Source organism: Syngnathus leptorhynchus, chromosome 1, assembly GCF_054491065.1.
Source record: "Syngnathus leptorhynchus isolate UIUO chromosome 1, UIUO_Slep, whole genome shotgun sequence".
NCBI classification, from domain to species: Eukaryota; Metazoa; Chordata; class Actinopteri; order Syngnathiformes; family Syngnathidae; genus Syngnathus; species Syngnathus leptorhynchus.
In genome coordinates, this window is record NC_141195.1 from 4,259,195 (window position 1) to 4,275,752 (window position 16,558).

The 16,558-nt window shown below is 41.0% G+C and overlaps 1 protein-coding gene across 3 annotated transcripts in view; it reads right to left on the reverse strand.

Moving 5' to 3' along the window:
- bsna (bassoon presynaptic cytomatrix protein a) overlaps positions 1-15,230 on the reverse strand; it is a 70,160-nt gene extending 54,930 nt beyond the window's left edge. For 2 of the 3 annotated variants that reach the window (XM_085913317.1, XM_085913325.1), the window contains exons 1-2: positions 15,052-15,230; positions 4,053-4,701 (exon numbers count right to left, since the gene is read on the reverse strand). In XM_085913317.1, the coding sequence (XP_085769443.1) occupies positions 4,053-4,701; positions 15,052-15,230 (828 nt within the window). The remainder of the gene's footprint in view (positions 1-4,052; positions 4,702-15,051) is intronic. The other variant, XM_085913333.1, reaches the window with a different exon arrangement.
- Positions 15,231-16,558: the final 1,328 nt, after the last annotated feature.

Sequence of the window (16,558 nt, forward strand, 5' to 3'; positions counted from 1 at the left end):
AAGATAAATCCTCCTCCCCCATCTTTGGCACACAGCTCAGAGGGGTGTGAGGAAGGGCGTGAAGATAAGTGAAAGGAGAAGAAGCAAGAATATCACGATAACGAGCCATAAGGGCACCCTTATACTAGAGGGAAAGGGAGCGGAGAGGCCAATAAACGTTAATGTAGTGCCCCCTATAGGTTTTGTCAATGTAGCCTCCTTTATCGACTGAAGATACAAACGATGTTTTGACATTTTAACAAACCATCAGTGTGCGCTGTAATGATTCGTATGAAGAGGAATGCCCCTGAGGTTGTAGGTTGGAATTTGACCCAAATTTCTAGACTGTAAACTAGCACAAAATCATCGGATCGTTCATCGCCTTTCATTTTGAGGTTTTGCTACTAAAGATTGTGTCAGTCCAAAAAGCCTATAAAAAGGGGGAAATTCAGTGACAGTGTGTACAAGAGTGTGACTGGTTGTTTGTTCATACATACACTGCAACTGACTGACGACCAGGCCAAAGTGCGTCTTGTGTCACATGTCTTGTGTCTCATTATCATGATCATGTTGACGGCGACACACAATTTTCTGGTTTAGAATTTGAATAAAGCTTCTCTTGTTCTCTAAATGGAAACAAGTAGCAACCCCCATTTTCACATACACACATGCGGTTTAAGAGAAGAAGGAGAAAGATGTGAAGGGAAAGTAAGAAACGTGAATCTGAAATATGAAAAGCAGCGGACAAAAAGAAATTGAATCATTGATTTAGTCACAATGCCATGCAATGAAGTAGCGCTGGAGTTGCTCGTTCCCGGCACATTATGTGAAAGGTAATTGCAAGCTCAGGAAATGATTTTAACTTATTACCTGCGGGGATGACGAATATAAAAAGTGAGCAGAATACTTTGTCTAAAGTAAAATCACAAAGGCCAACGTTTCTTTGATGCATGGTACTGGGATTTGAAGGATGACATTTCACTGTTTAAAATATGTGGGAATAAGAAATGTGTTGCAGCTTATGAATAATCAAGACATCTTATTTTGGAACAAGTGGTTAGAGTGTGACAAATGGGTGGATAGGTAGCTGCGGTCACACCTCTTAATCAATCAATTCATTGATAAATTGACTCATTGATCCCTCAATTGGTCATCTTCGAAAGATATTTGCGATAATTGTACGCAATGGAATGGGAACAGTTTAAGAAAAGGCCATTTTCAGCAGGCTTGAATGAGTTTGGTGTGGAGCTTGCACAGAACCCTTACCTCGACCCCATCAAACACCCTTGGGATGCACTAGAGCTGAATGATAAAACACATTTGAACATAAAAATATGTTTGACAGGCAGTGAAAGCTCAATCTGCAGATTTCTTTTTTTTTGCTGAAACCAATTAATCCCTTCTTTTCTCTCTCCTCTTACAAGCGTATCACACACACACACACACACACACACACACACACACACACGCATACACATAAGCAGACACACATCTCTGTCAGCAGCCATGTGTGCACATTGAGTCTAAAATTAGCCTGCAGTGCGTTGAACAACAAACAGGCTGTAGGGAAGAAGATGTTGTCTGCAAAAGTCTGATGACAAACGGCAGCGAGAACAAGAGACAGAGGAAGAGAGACAGAGTTGAATGAATGCATTTATATCAGAAATAGCAACAAATGATATGATAATAATAATTATTATTATTATTTATAATTTCTCCAAACATACAAAGGCCAAATTTAGCGTCGTCATCATCCAAATAGAACTCCCTGTGAGAAGAGTTATCGTAATGTTCCTGAGTAAATTAAGGTTCTATAAATAACCCTACAATACACATACTGTCCATTTTCACACACTAGAGACACTTTGGTTAAAAGCGGACATGCTTTCTGCTGGGATGGCTCTACCGATGGAGTAGGTCTGATATTTCCCAAAATATTGGCTGCTCAAGACGCAGACAAAAACAATATCATCAGTTTGCATTACCACCACTCCAGGCTGCTAAATGGGTTTCCCGTCTCTCAAGTTAGCATAATTATGCACAGTGAGCGAGTGCTGCCTTTATTATTGACTCTATTTTGATCTAATGCCCTGTGAACTGACAAACTTTAATCACTTGGTTGTACCCATTGACCAGTGCTATCTACACATCTAGTCATTTCATATTGCGCTTGTCCTTAGCTCAGGGGTGAGCTAAAGCCGAGCATAGCAGACTATAGGCAAGAAGCAGGGTGCACTCAATTGAAGGAAATCAGAGCATCTAGAGAAAACCTATGTATGCAATCACAGCGACAGCATGCAAACTTCACGAGTATAATTTTTACGGAACGGGTTTATAATTTGACTATAGTTACTTTTCGAATTTTATTTACGAAATAGATTTTGGGGCAAAGCAAAATTAAATGTCTTTGGTCAACAGTAAAATAAATCCCATATATTTTACAATGTGTGATATAGTACATCATGTAATCGCTATAACAGAGTAGTTTGGTATTCCCATATAAATAAATATAATAAATATATTGGACAGCGACAGTATGGATATCACTTTTTTTGGTTCTTTTATCACAAACAATTTAGTTTTAGGTTGCATTACCTGACATGTTTCGGCATGTACTTCCGTCTTGGACACTCTGATGAAGGCGGAAGTACATGCCAAAACATGTCAGGTAATGCAACCTAAAACTAAATTGTTTGTGATAAAAGAACCAAAAAAAAAGTGATTGACAAGGGAAACAAAATGAACTTAGTACAACTAGTATGGATATCAGATGGTGTATCCAGAGGCATTGCACCTGTTGGGGATGTGGGTGTTCAAGCACCTCCACTTATCCCAAAGGCTCAACACCCACACTTTTCCTGCTGTTAATTATTCAACGACTAGCTTCCACACAACAGCTTTTTAACATCTTTCCCAGATGTCATTTTTCAACAACAATAAGAGAAACATAAACGCATAAGGGAATGTGGGCGTTGAAAAATTTCTCATCCATATGAATAAGAAGTTGCATCTCTTGCAAAATTTTATCCATTTAAAGTGATAAATTGGCGATAGCAGCACACAATGATGGAAATGGCTTCATGTAGGTCATCCATGTTTCCAAGAGACAGGAGCTTCATGTAAAACACAGGTGAGCTCAAAAACATATTCATAATCGTGATGATGGGGGACGAGGAAACGTTGTTAACCTCCATATGTAAGTCTAGGTGAATGATACATGCATGAATGTCTATAACATGCTGAACTACAATTCCAGGTCAAAACAATCAAATAACAGCCAGCGACCCATGTCACTAATGAACTGAATCCCAACATAATCAAAACAAGTGTAATCTCTTGCTGATCCTCTTAATTTGCATCACTCTTCTCTCTGCTAAATGCTATCTGATGTTATGATGTGCCATCTTATGGATGCAAGTAGCACATATTAGATTACAGGCTGCAACAATGATGCTGAAGGCTCGTAACTCAGACCAGCACAGAAATAACTTCCAATCAGGTTTTACAGCACAGTAATGTGAATAACAGTAAAGTGCGACCAAGCAATGGTAAAGGTAAAGGGGGGGTCTTTACTAGAACAATGATGCTGAAGGCTCGTTTCAAATTTCCTGTAACTTAGACCAGCACAATATAACTCCCAATCAGGTTTTACAGTACAGCAGTAATTTGTATAACAGTAAAGTGCGACCAAGCAATGAGTTTAAATAATAAAAATAAAAATAAAAATAAAAATAAAAATAAAAATAAAAATAAAAACTAATAACTAATAACTAATAACTAATAATAAATAATAAATAATAAATAATAAATAATTGATAATTGATAATTGATAATTGATAATTAATAATTAATAATTAATAATTATTGATTAATAATAATAATAACAACAAAAAGATGAAATATTGACCCTACTATTAATTAACCCTACTATTAATATTAATATTAATATTAATATTAATATTAATATTAATATTAATATTAATATTAATATTAATATTAATATTAATGGGATTATTATTATTAGTAGTAGTAGTAGTAGTAGTATTACCAAGGCACAAGTAAGCATCACCTACCTCAGTGAGGTGTGGGTTGGGGTTGAATCCACATTGGTTACACACGGTGGCTTTACACTGGGTGCAGATGTTGTAGTTGGGCACAGCTGGTGGGTTGGAGAGCTCTGTGGTAGTACACACCGGACACAGTTTGCTCTTTGGCATGGGCGCGATCTGTGGCACCGAGTAGGGCGAGGTGGGTGTCACACCACGGTCTGGTGACACCGACGGGGAGCGGCCAGTCCTGGAGCCACCCGAACTGTTGAAGTCGACTTGCAGGTTTCGTCTGGAGGCGTGCTGGCCAGGACTCTGCCCTGCATGGGCCCCCATGCTGGCCCCTGCTGGACTGTGACTCATCCCGTGGCCTGAGCCCTGCCCAGTTCCGGACCCCTGGCCTGACTGCATGTGACGTGGGGAGGTTGGCGTGTCATGGGCGGCCAGGCGATAGGGCTCACCGCTTCTTGAGCCTATTCCACCTCCAGTGGCCATTCCTCCTCCCATCCCACCTCCCATTCCGCCTCCCATCCCACCTCCTATTCCTCCGCCCATTCTGCCTTCCATTCCTCCACCCATCCCACTTCCTAAACTTCCTATTCCTCCCACACCACCTTCCCCATGAACTCCTTGTTGCATGTCAAGTTTGGGGCTACCCATCTGACCCATTGGTCCCCTGCAAGAGAAGAAGAAAAAGAAGACAAGAATTAGAGATCAAGTCATTTGTATATTGTGTGAGTACAAACCGAAAGGGGTTGACTTTCAGTACGTCAACATATACACCTGCTACTCACAAACTGTATCATAATAGCAAGCAAATAATCCAATGCTGTCTCAATCTAAACACGCCCTAAAATTAAGGGAAAATCAAACACAAATGTGTAGTGCGCGTGTGCATGTGTGCTAATCCTATTTCAAGTTTGCTCCGTAACTGTATGGGAAACTGATTTATTTAACATAGTACTGGATGAATAAGCAATTAAGAATCCTAAATGTCAATGTTTGGTAGCCAATCCCATTATCTTTTTACAACCAGATTGACAGAAACAGTAATGAGGGGGAAAAACACTAAAATAATTAGTCAGGGTGCTGATGAAAGCTGAGAAAGGAACTCACAACAACCACAGGCACAGAACAATTAAAAGGGAGCATAGCAGGCTACACACAAACACACGACACACAGAGATCTCGCATGTGTGAATTGCAATCACCGTGGGCCAAATGCGGCTCGTGTTCAAATTTCCACCGGCCGCCAGCCTCTGGCATAATACTAAGAACTTGTAGTCCCTCAGCACTGCCAACCATAGAAGAAAATGTACAGAAAAAAAAGGAAATTATATTTCACCAGAAGATGGCAGCAGACCTGATTCCGGGTGCTTTCGTAAATGTGCTCCGAGCGCACGCTGCCTCTCCGAACACACCAATCCCAAGGTCGTGTTAGGTGTCAAACTAAACCTCTCGCTGTATGACTTTTGTGTGGCACTTTCAGGAGGAAGGTTCACAGAGAGGGCTGTTGCTTCCAGGACAAGTGAAAATTGGCATATTTTTCTTTCCGAAATAAAAAAACAACTGTGTTTGCTAAGTTTGTTGAGAGGCTGGCTAAAAATTCATTGTCGAGGAGCACTACCAAATGAAACATGCAAACTATAACGTTCGTGAAAAATTAAATTAAAAAATGAATTGCTTTGATTTAAATTAAAAATTAAATTAAAAAATGAATTCTCACGGTATTTGTGAGCTAAAGAAATACGACACTCCATCTTGTCCTGAGCCTGCTGATTTCCTCCAAGCCGGTCACTAGACAATGTTATTGTTGGTGGGATATGAGGCTGCGACGAAAGCAAGAAGCGCTGAGGCCGGGGAAAACAAACGAACCAACCAAACTGGTGAAACGAATGCATGGACACTACAATTAATCCTGTTCTTGAGAAGTTACTCACAGCTTCCTTTTGGAAGAAGAGCAATGGGAAACGCATTGTGCATTTTTAGAGGTTTGCGCTTCTATTAAATCCCGATTAGGACTTCTCTTGCTGTGATTGGTGAAAACCATATCGTCCAATCAGCTTGAAGTATTGCATTCAATTGTCCCACCTTTCCCGAGCATATCACAGTGGAGCAGTCCCAAATTGATATTGTGAAGAACTCTGTCTGGTGATTCACGAATCAATCTGGCTCTTGCCAGGTTAAGCTAAGTGGTCAGCCCCCAGACATTTTCACCTCACCAAATCTGCCCCACTTTGCAAAACGTTTGAACATCCCTGCTGTAGATAAAGTGGCATCCCCTGGTGCCCCAAGCAAGAAGGTAGTTAAGGGCCCTACAACAAAGGGTGGGGAGATGAATTGGACCAAAATACCACAAAGATAATGTATTTGTGAAGAAGTAGCAAATGTGCTCCTTCAGATTGTTCTTGTGTGTGTTTCGGTCGTACTAAAGTAGAAACGAAGAACTTTAAGACATTAAACAATGGTATTATATTTGCGCGCAGGAAAACATTGTGAGGGAATTCTGCTATGTATGCTTTGTGTGCACACTGTCTCGTCATGTGTGTATTTGATGGGGTGACTCAACAAGAAGCTCAAAGCTCCACTAATTCAGGCAGCTGGGTGATGGTGGAAGAACACAGAATAAGAGGCTTAAAAAGCTGGTGAGGGAACTGCAGTACAGTAAGAAAAGGATAAGCTTTAGTGCACAGCTGGAAAAAAAAATAGTTAATGTCTAAAACTTAAATGCAGCAGTCACACGTCTACACAATCTTGTGAAATCCAACACAAGAGCTGGATTAAAGATTCTATTATTGTTTTGACAACAGGGCCTCGTCCTGTTCACGTCTCGGGATTGAGAAGGTTTGATGTGAGCAAAGTAAACACAATGATACCATCTTTGCAATCTTTTGCCATGTGTATAAAATGGGAGGGGAAATGAGCAAGATGTTTATCTGCTTTAGTGGTGCGCAAGCTGCTTGACTTGATCTTTTCCATCTCACTTTGCTGCATCAATTGACTAATCTACCGGCCAGTGGTTACACAGCCAAGAAGAAAATAATCCAAGTCAATCTTGCATCAGTCTCACAGGTTTGTGGTACAATTTGATACATCTAATCGTAGTGATGCCTTTCCTCAATTATTCGTGCACTTTCCTAAAAAACGCACCTTTTCACAAACTATAAAACCTCCGCAGTAATCATGGAAGATCTTTCAGATAGAATGGACTAAACGTACACTACCGCTATACATGACGATTTTGACATCATATTTGTCAAGGGTTGCAAGCGGTTGTCTTGGGAAAAAAAACATGATGTGCGTAGCATCATTGAATACTACGTAATGCACAGCTGGAACTCTCCGTGGATAAATATCGGGGAATCCACAAATTTTCTATGCAAATGAAGTCTTTAAATGACGACAAGACGTTTGATTGCAAAAAGATATTTCAAAGTCTTCCAAACTTTGAAGTCATGTGTGGTAGTTTACAAAATTCCATTTTGAACATTGCCATGGCAACCAAATTGACTTTGGTAGTCCTTAATAATTGGTGAACCGGCCAGAATAGCTCTCACATTATATTGGAGCCAAAAGTTACTCTTCTGATTCTTTACCCCCATTAGCAACATAAATAAACAGAATTGCTCAATGAACCACGAGGCTGTATGTAAAAGAAACTAAAGGCTGATGTTAATGACTCAGCCCAAAAAACACGATAAGGATTGCAATCTTGAATCATTAGTCTAAATTCAATCTAAAGGACCTAATTGGAAAGTAAATAGAAGCTCCACAATGACTATTGAGACAGCCTGTTTTCTGCGTTGCTTCTGAATAATAATTGTCGAAGAATGCATTGTAAAAGACCCAAGCACAAGGTGTTGCACATAATGCAGAGCCGTTCATCCAGGCCATTCATCCGGGCAGCAATTACATTACCTGGAAAAACAACATTTGCGCATTTGACTGCAGCCTGATGATTTATGCCACAAATAGGCTGACAATTTTGCTATCACAATTTTGCCTATCACAGAAAATGAATGAGCCAGACGGGCAAGAACAGAGTGACTCAACTGCCTTGGACCCTGAAATGAAAAGCCATGACTAATGGCGGCAGGTGTGAAAATGATCTCAATGAAGTGCAGCAGAGTGAAGAAAGGGATGGTCTGAAATAATGATTATGCTTGGCATGCACCAACATTTGAAAACCGACATCTCTGTCATTCCATGCCGCCATGCATGTGCCACATTAAGTTGCCATGCAAACAATCTCTTCTGCTTATCCTAGGGCGAGTCGCGGGGGCAGTGGTTTAAGCAGGAAATCCCAGACTTGAATCTGCCTCGCCGCTTCGTCCAGCTCCTCTGAGTGGGATTCCAAAACGTTCCCAAATCAGCCGAGAGATATCGGGCCCAAATTTCCTTCTGGAAGCAAGTCTTCTGGAGAGTACAGTCTAATGCACCTCACCAGTAGTGAAGAAGCAGACTAGCTTACCTGTATTTCCAATAAGATTTGCATTCAAATAAAAGCTGACATGTTCACTGATTCATTTTCATTGGAGATACTTTGAATCAATGCACACGTGTTCAAACTGAATTGAATTGTCAATCATTTTAACACAATCAGACAAGTCGGCATGAAGCTGGACTCCCGCTTGGGAGATGGTGAAGATAAATCCCGTTCACAGCGCAAACCTTTGAATACATTTGACAAAATGACCTACTTTTGAAAACTTGAAAATAAATAAATCTTGCAGACTATAATAACATTCCATTTCTGTCTTTGGTGGTACCAATCCTTTCACAGTAAAGGGAGCCATGAGAGCTAAGTGTCACTTTCCTGCTAAGGGATCAACTCAAAGTGTTCAGAAATACTCTTTGTTGTTGTTACTTACCTCAGCTTGAGCTTTGAGGATTGATTGTGCACTTTTGACTCAAGGAGGATGTTTTGCTACATTTTTCTTGCAGGGATATTTTAGCATGCAAGGCATGTATTTCCATTAATTAAGTCCAGCTTACACGCCACACTCCACTGCCCCATTATGCATTGTATTAATCACATTGAGACTTCATTAGTACCATAAAAAAGTGAATGCAGTGCATCTAAAATAGGAAAAATATCAAGAGCTGTGCAATTCAAATTCTTGGCAAGAAAGCATGACTAAATGTTTTCATTCACTTGAATTGTTTTGTATTGTATAGTGTCGCAATGAATATTGTTACGTTTATCCAAATAATTTCTTTGTGTGTTTTAATATTTGGTGTCATGAAACACAAGTACACATTGAAAACATATTTGGAAGCTCTTTAATAAAAATAACATGTTTAATGTGAAAATATAATTACAGTAATCCCTCCTACTTCGCGGGGGTTACGTTCCAGACCCACCCGCGAAATGGGAATTTCCGCGAAATAGAAACTAGATTTTTTTTAGCTATTCTTGGAAGATATTCTATTTTTATCGCTGACATCAACCAGCTCGCTGCTAGGGGACTTTCATATCAATGGACTGTGCGCTCCGCATTCATGCCTTAGCGACGAGACTAACAGTGTATTGCTATGTCCAGATGAAGGCCACCGCCGGTGGAGAGTGTTATATCTTTACTATTTTCCAGGTTCTGATGTAGCAAGCATGGTTCGGACAACGACGTGATGGATACTGCTTTATTCCTTTCATCACAGTCAGTTCACTGGCCGTACATCGCAACACTGAACGTCCCCGAAGCTCCCCCTCCCACATCCGGGGTTTTCCCACTACGGAACATGAGTTAGTCCAAAATATACAACAGAGAGAACGCCCTGAAGTCACATGTGACGATAAAGTATACTGTACTGACTCTTTAATTTATTCATTTCAAAACAAGAAAACGACTTTTAAACATAAGCTATCATTATTAAAGGAAAATGAAGAAACTCAAGTGGCCGCGAAACCTCGTGAAATGATGAAATTTCTGCGATAAAATCATTAATTTATTTTTGAAAACCCGCGATACAGCGAAGCCGCGATAGTTGAAGCCGCGAAGTAGGAGGGATTACTGTATTGTCATCCATTATTTTTCCAACGTGCTCTTACAAAAAATACTGAGGAAGAATAATAATTGTATTATTTCTTAATATCTGCAGAACAGAAAATGAACTGCACAGCATTCTTTTTAATTCACTCAGTGCCTTTGCTTGCATATAAGATATTACATTCAAGGTATGTTATATGGATTTAGAATGATTGAGTTGATGAGGTTGGTGGATAATTTTATTTTACCACCATCTTTGGGTAAACCACAGTGAGGGCGAAGGGACAGACTGTAATGAAAGTCATTTCAGTGTAATGTTGTGGAAAAGCAAATAGATGAATCTGAAACTCATTTGTCAAAGTGCTTCACAAAACAAGACTAAAGGCTAATGGGAGTCAACACAATAAGCTGTATAGCGACGATGTTGGCTGCATCCTTTCCAAGCTATACCAAAGCGTACATGCATGTGAACGGGCAGCAAATTCTGGTCGACAACATAATGAGAAAACACGTCGTGACCTTCACAACTGCAATGAGGGAGAAAAGACGCCAAGCGCAGCGTAATAGCCTCAGAAACAAACATGGATGTCATGGGAAGTAGACACATTTTTTTGTGAATTGTGCTGTTCATTTTCTGTGGTAAAGCAGCGAAATAATCACAAACTACATAATTGCACTGACTTACCACCTGAGGACATATCACCAGCATTTAATGCAAATGTGTGGCATCGCGAGAGCCTTTATATCACCACCAGTGCAAAAGTTCAAACTGTTCAAAATAATAACCATATTATTTTTTGGGTTTTATTTTGTGTTTTGCAATAAAATTTGCAACAGCACTTAACAAGGTTGGTGTTTTGGCTCAGAGTTACAACATACATCATTCAGCGTGCAGCAGAAAATTATCGCCTTTGACTTATTTGTCCCAATAAATATTGCACCCTGTACTGGTTGCCAGCCAATTGCAGGGGCACACATAGACAAACGGCCATTCGCTCCCACGATCACACCTAGGGGCAATTTGGAGTGCTCAATTGGCCTACCATGCATGTTTTTGGGATGTGAGAGGAAACCGGAGTACCCGGAGGAAACCCACACAGGCATGTGGAGATCACACAAACTCCACACAGGAAGGCTGGAGCCGGAATCAAACCCACAACCTCCACACTGTGAGCCGTACGTGCTAATCAGTTTTCCTCCCTTGTCACAATACAGTTTGGCAAATTCGTTCGAATATGTTCGCAGAGATATAGATCACATATGGGCATACACAAATACACACAACAAAGTGGGCATAAACCAACCTGGCATGAGTGAGTTGAGTCAGATGGAACATGAACACGTGACCACAGCAAGCAAATGTTCTGCTCCATATGTGCTTTCTCTCTCCTTCTCTCTCTCTCTCTCTCTCTCTCTCTCTCTCTCTCTCTCTCTCTCTCTCTCACTCTCACTCTCACTCTCACTCTCACTCTCTCTCTATCTCTCCTTCTCTCTCTCACTCCCTCGAAGTTCTTTTCACTGAGCCATCTGGACATCATTGCTCTTGATTCCCGTCTTCATTTTCTCCCCACGCCAATCCAGACTTCACACATTCTTCTCATATCCTTATTTGTGCCTTTTATGTGCTTTATTAGGGCTCTATTGTTTTGCGCTTTTATCCACTTTTCAGTCTTGCCCAAATCACCACCTATTAATTGGAACATTTTATTAGGAATATATATTTAAGAAATTACTGACTTATTCACTTTTTTTGCAATTCCACCTTCATTACAGTAAAACATTAGTTATTTATTGAACATATTTTTTCCTATTCCTCCTTACTATTATATAGAGTTGCACATGAAAAATAAAATGTAATGCAAAAGCTTTTAAAAAAAAATACTACATGTACATTGTACATGAAAAATAAGATGTTTAGCATGTAATGCAAAAGCTTTGAAAAAAAATCACAACACATTTTTATATTCAATTGTGTTATTGTCATGCACTTTATGAACCTTGTGTTAGATTCATACAAAAACAGTCAACTTTGTTTTTCAATTAGAAATTAGAACCAAATTTGAAAACTCCATGACCTACCTTATTTTTGCATACTTTTTTGGGGCTAAATTCAATGTTTTTGGCCAAGAATGTCAAGCGTGTTTATTGAGTGGATCTCTTTGTTCCGGAAATGTTGAGATGAGAGAATGTCGTTAATATTTGTCAATTGCGGGGTTGTGAAGCCCTTTGAGACTATTTTGTGATTAAGGGCCGTACAAATAAACCTGACTTCTGTTACAACATTAAGGTTCCATCCATCTTCTCTTCTGCTATCCCTCTGTAGGCTGGTGGATGTGCTGGAGCCTCTATATGGAGCTCTGGAATATAAACCTATAGTGTTTGTAAACATCAAAATGTACTACAGGAGATATTCGTTGGCAATGTCAGTGATATTTATTTTTCTGATGATAATATGTCAGACTTTATTTTCAGTTAGCTTTTTCATGGTTGGCCTTTCTTTCCCTCTGCTCCTCCCACCCACCTTCCTCTATTTCTATGCCCTTGCGAGAGTGGTCTTTTCCATAGCCTCTTTTCTTTTTTCCCTTTATTCACTACTCTTACTCTTTCAGCTCTGTATAACTCTATCACTCTCCTCCACCCTCACATCTTTGCACTTTAGACTGCACAAGACCAATACAGAAGCAGGGAGGTGTAGTTACTTCTAGGCTGCTTGTGATTGGTTGAAAATCTGTAGGGAGTCAAGCTTTGACAGCACATCGTAAACGTATGTAATAACCTGAACTGCCGAGGCCTCTCACGAATGAAGCCAGAGGGCAGCCATCTTTCGTGAACAAACTTACTGACAAATTCTGTTTGTTTTTTGGTGAAAACATTATTGTCAGTTTATACCAGGATCACTGTATGGAGTGATGAGACCCTCACAAAGAATATACTTCACTGGCTGCATCGACCATTAGAGAATGTTATCTCGTTTTGTGAATCGTGACTCACAGAGGTTAGGTTGACATTTCACAGAGATTTTTTTTTTTTTATGGGGTCTTTGGGTCTTTCCCATCTGACTATAGTAACAGAAAGCACAAATTGAGCTTTAGAATTCATGGACAAAGCAAGAATATGCGAAATGCTTGAGGTCCAGTGTGTCGAGGCAGCTTGTCAAAATTTTAAGGAGCTCTTGCTTTACGACGATCCACGCGTACAAGGTGTGCCGGAAAATATATCAGATGTCAAACGTCTTTCTTCTTTGACGCAGCGTTACACAAAGAGATAAATATGCTATCGGTGCAGCACAAATGAACAGGGGCAGATGCAACCTCCAACATTATGTGAAAAGCTTCTCCAAGGCTCTTCAGATGGAGCCAAAGCAATTAAGGATTTTACATTATTGCTCTTTTTTAATTCTGTTTGCTCATCCTCAGTTTGTAATAAGATGTTCTTATACATCACTTTACACTTTCAACATGTAACCATGTAGTTGTGCGAACAAACAAATGTTTTTGAAGGTTGTTATTTAGACATCTATAAAACTGGGTCACAACTTTGCGGCAACAGGAAAATGCGGGTCCTGGGGTAATAACAGTTGTGAACCACTGCAATGTGCCTGTGAAGCTTTGTTTGTCAAAATGCACACGTCTCACCAAAAGTCTGCTCCGACTTGGGCGACCATTGTGAAGAAAGGCCCTATTTATATTTGAATGGACAGACTGACATGCTAACATACAATACATGATACTCTTTCATCATGCTTCCATTCTATAACCATACAAATGTAGCTGGGGGGATGAGTAGAGTGATGGAAAGAAGAGAAAAAGAAGAGGACATCTAAGCATCCTCCCTCCAGAAGCACGCTCAAATGGAAAGAGGGAGGCGGACATAAGGAGAGGAGGACTATGTGCAGGCATTGCGAACAAGAGACGAAGAGGGGAGGGGCAAACACGCTTTGCACGTGATCATTCTGCTCACATGGCCTTTTTATCCTGTCTTATCAATACTTAATGTGATGCGCTGCACGCTATGCAAACCTTTATTCCAACATATCTGATAGAAGCAACACTGTCTCAAATGCAATCGTGCTCCTACGATGCCTCGTCTGAGCTGTCGTTTATTAGAAGGCAGCTTAAGATGTCATCATGCCTCCTCTGAGTCGCTATGTTATATAATGATGGACATGCCATGTCGTCGCTCCTATATTCACCGTATATGAATCAATCAATGCACACGGCGTACCTACATGTAACATGAATCTACTACTTATGCTTAGCCTGTTTCTGCATTATTTCCACACATAGTCAACTTGATTGCGTCCAAGCGGGGTTTTTTCCCCGTCTTACTATATACATAGCTGGGAATGCTCAGTGATGCATTGGGCAATAGCCTCCACAGACAGGAAATTGACAGGTCTGCCAAATCTCTTCTTTCCATCAGAGGGGTGTGCAATTCAGGTTATCTTTTCGAACCCCTAACAATACGTAGTACCACCATGACACACATCCTCAAACACACGCCCACGCATTCAAGGCAAGCACCGTGAAGCAGGCGCGCGCGCACATGCACACACGCACCACGAAAGTCACGTGTCGATCACCTCTAGAATAAAACAGCAACGCAAAACAAAATTTTATGGGTGACGTGCACGAATGCTGCATTTGGTTGGAAACGACAAACACGGAGGAGCGTGTGCGTCAGGAAGTGAGTGAGTGCGGTCGTGTACTCGAGCCCGCGCGCGTTTTTCTGCAGCTGGTCACGCCAGGTCCGTACAACGCACCAAGCAAGAGGGGAAATACTACCATCGCAGCACATGACACCACCGAATACGAAGACGGATGATGGGGTCCCGGTAGTGGCTGCTATAGCAACCGCTTTCATTCAATGTCAAGTTGTTTTAACGTGTTGGTTTTTCTTTGGTTGGCAGGAGGTTCCGCGGGGTTATCTGTCACACCGCAAGGATGTCCTCCTGAGGCAACCTTCCAATTCGTTTGTGCATTCTTCACGAGACCAAAAAGACACGCCAGGCACATATTTCGCGCAACCACTGGCCCTACCTCGTCATCCCCATCCCGGGGCCTCCGACTCCCATCCCTCCGCCGGCAGCCGAGCCGTTGACGGGTTTCACGTGCTGTCCTCCCGGCCCTGCGGTCGCGGGTCCTCCGGGCATCACGGAGCCCATCATCCCGGCCTCTCCGGACTGCCCGCCGCCCTCCATGCTCGCCTCGTTCCCCATCTCGGTCTCGGCTCAGGAACCAGGCGGGCGATGAAGAGCGGTACCGCGTCCGATCGGTCCGAGCTGTCTCTGCTTCTGTGTCGCTAAGATGCCCTTTTAATTGAAATAACATGTGATCCAAAATGGAATAGACGGGGGTAAGAAAGGGGGAAAAAGAGAAGAGGGAGAGCGAACTCAGCGTTGCTCCTGTATCACCGCCATCGTCTTCATCCTTCTCCTCCTCCTCCTCCCCGTCAGCCTCAGCACCAGTAGGCTGGGTTCTGACGTGTGACGGGAGCGCGCTTGGGCCGTCCGAGCAGGTGAACACAACCGATAGGCAGCGCAAGAGAGTGCGATTGGCGTTGCAGAGAAGCTATAGTTAGAATGTGACGACGCTATTCTTCACATAGTAGTAGGCCCATAAGAAAAATGCAAGGAAGCAAGAAAAAGTTAGAAAGAAAAAGACAATGAATGAATGAACAATGCATTTTTGGGTGTTGTTTTGTACAGAAAAGGGCTGTCAATTCTTAACCGAAACGGGGTTCTTTTTGACCCAGCAGTGATTGATTGATTGATTGATTGATTGATTGATTGATTGATTGATTGATTGATTGATTCATTGATTGATTGATTGATTGGTTGGTTGATTGATTGGTTGATTGATTGATTGATTGATTGATTGATTGATTGATTGATTGATTGATTGATTGATTGGTTGATTGATTGATTGATTGATTGATTGATTGATTGATTGATTGATTGATTGATTGATTGATTGATTGATTGATTGATTGATTGATTGACTTTATTTCGTGCATATTTAAAACGTAAAAGTTGTTAACAAAAGATCACATTAGCTAAAAAAAACAATTGGTATTCCCAATTACAATGAGAATTTTAATACATCGCGAAGCTACCACTGTGGACTAAAACAAATTGACTCGCAAATACAGTGAAACGTACGTTGGCAAATGTGCACGAGTATGTTCGAACACATTTAAATACGTGCAACAGTACTTGTAAATACGCTCGAACCGAGCATTTTTTCCACAATGCCACGTGGCATTGACTAGTGCATGCACGAGTAAAAAGGCTGATTTGTTTTAAACATTTGGACTACATTATACCAAAATGTTCAAATATTAAGAAAACAACATTTTTTTATTTGTAATATAATACTTTTATTGTGGCTTTATAGCCCCTATTTCATTGCAGCGGTTCCACTCTGAGGACCCCGAGGCAGGATGAAAATCTTGTCCCAGGTGGCCAATGAGAAGAGAAAGGTGAGTGGTTTGGTCTTTAAAGAGCTTGACTTTTGAAAAGCTTGTATACAAATAGAGTCACTGGGG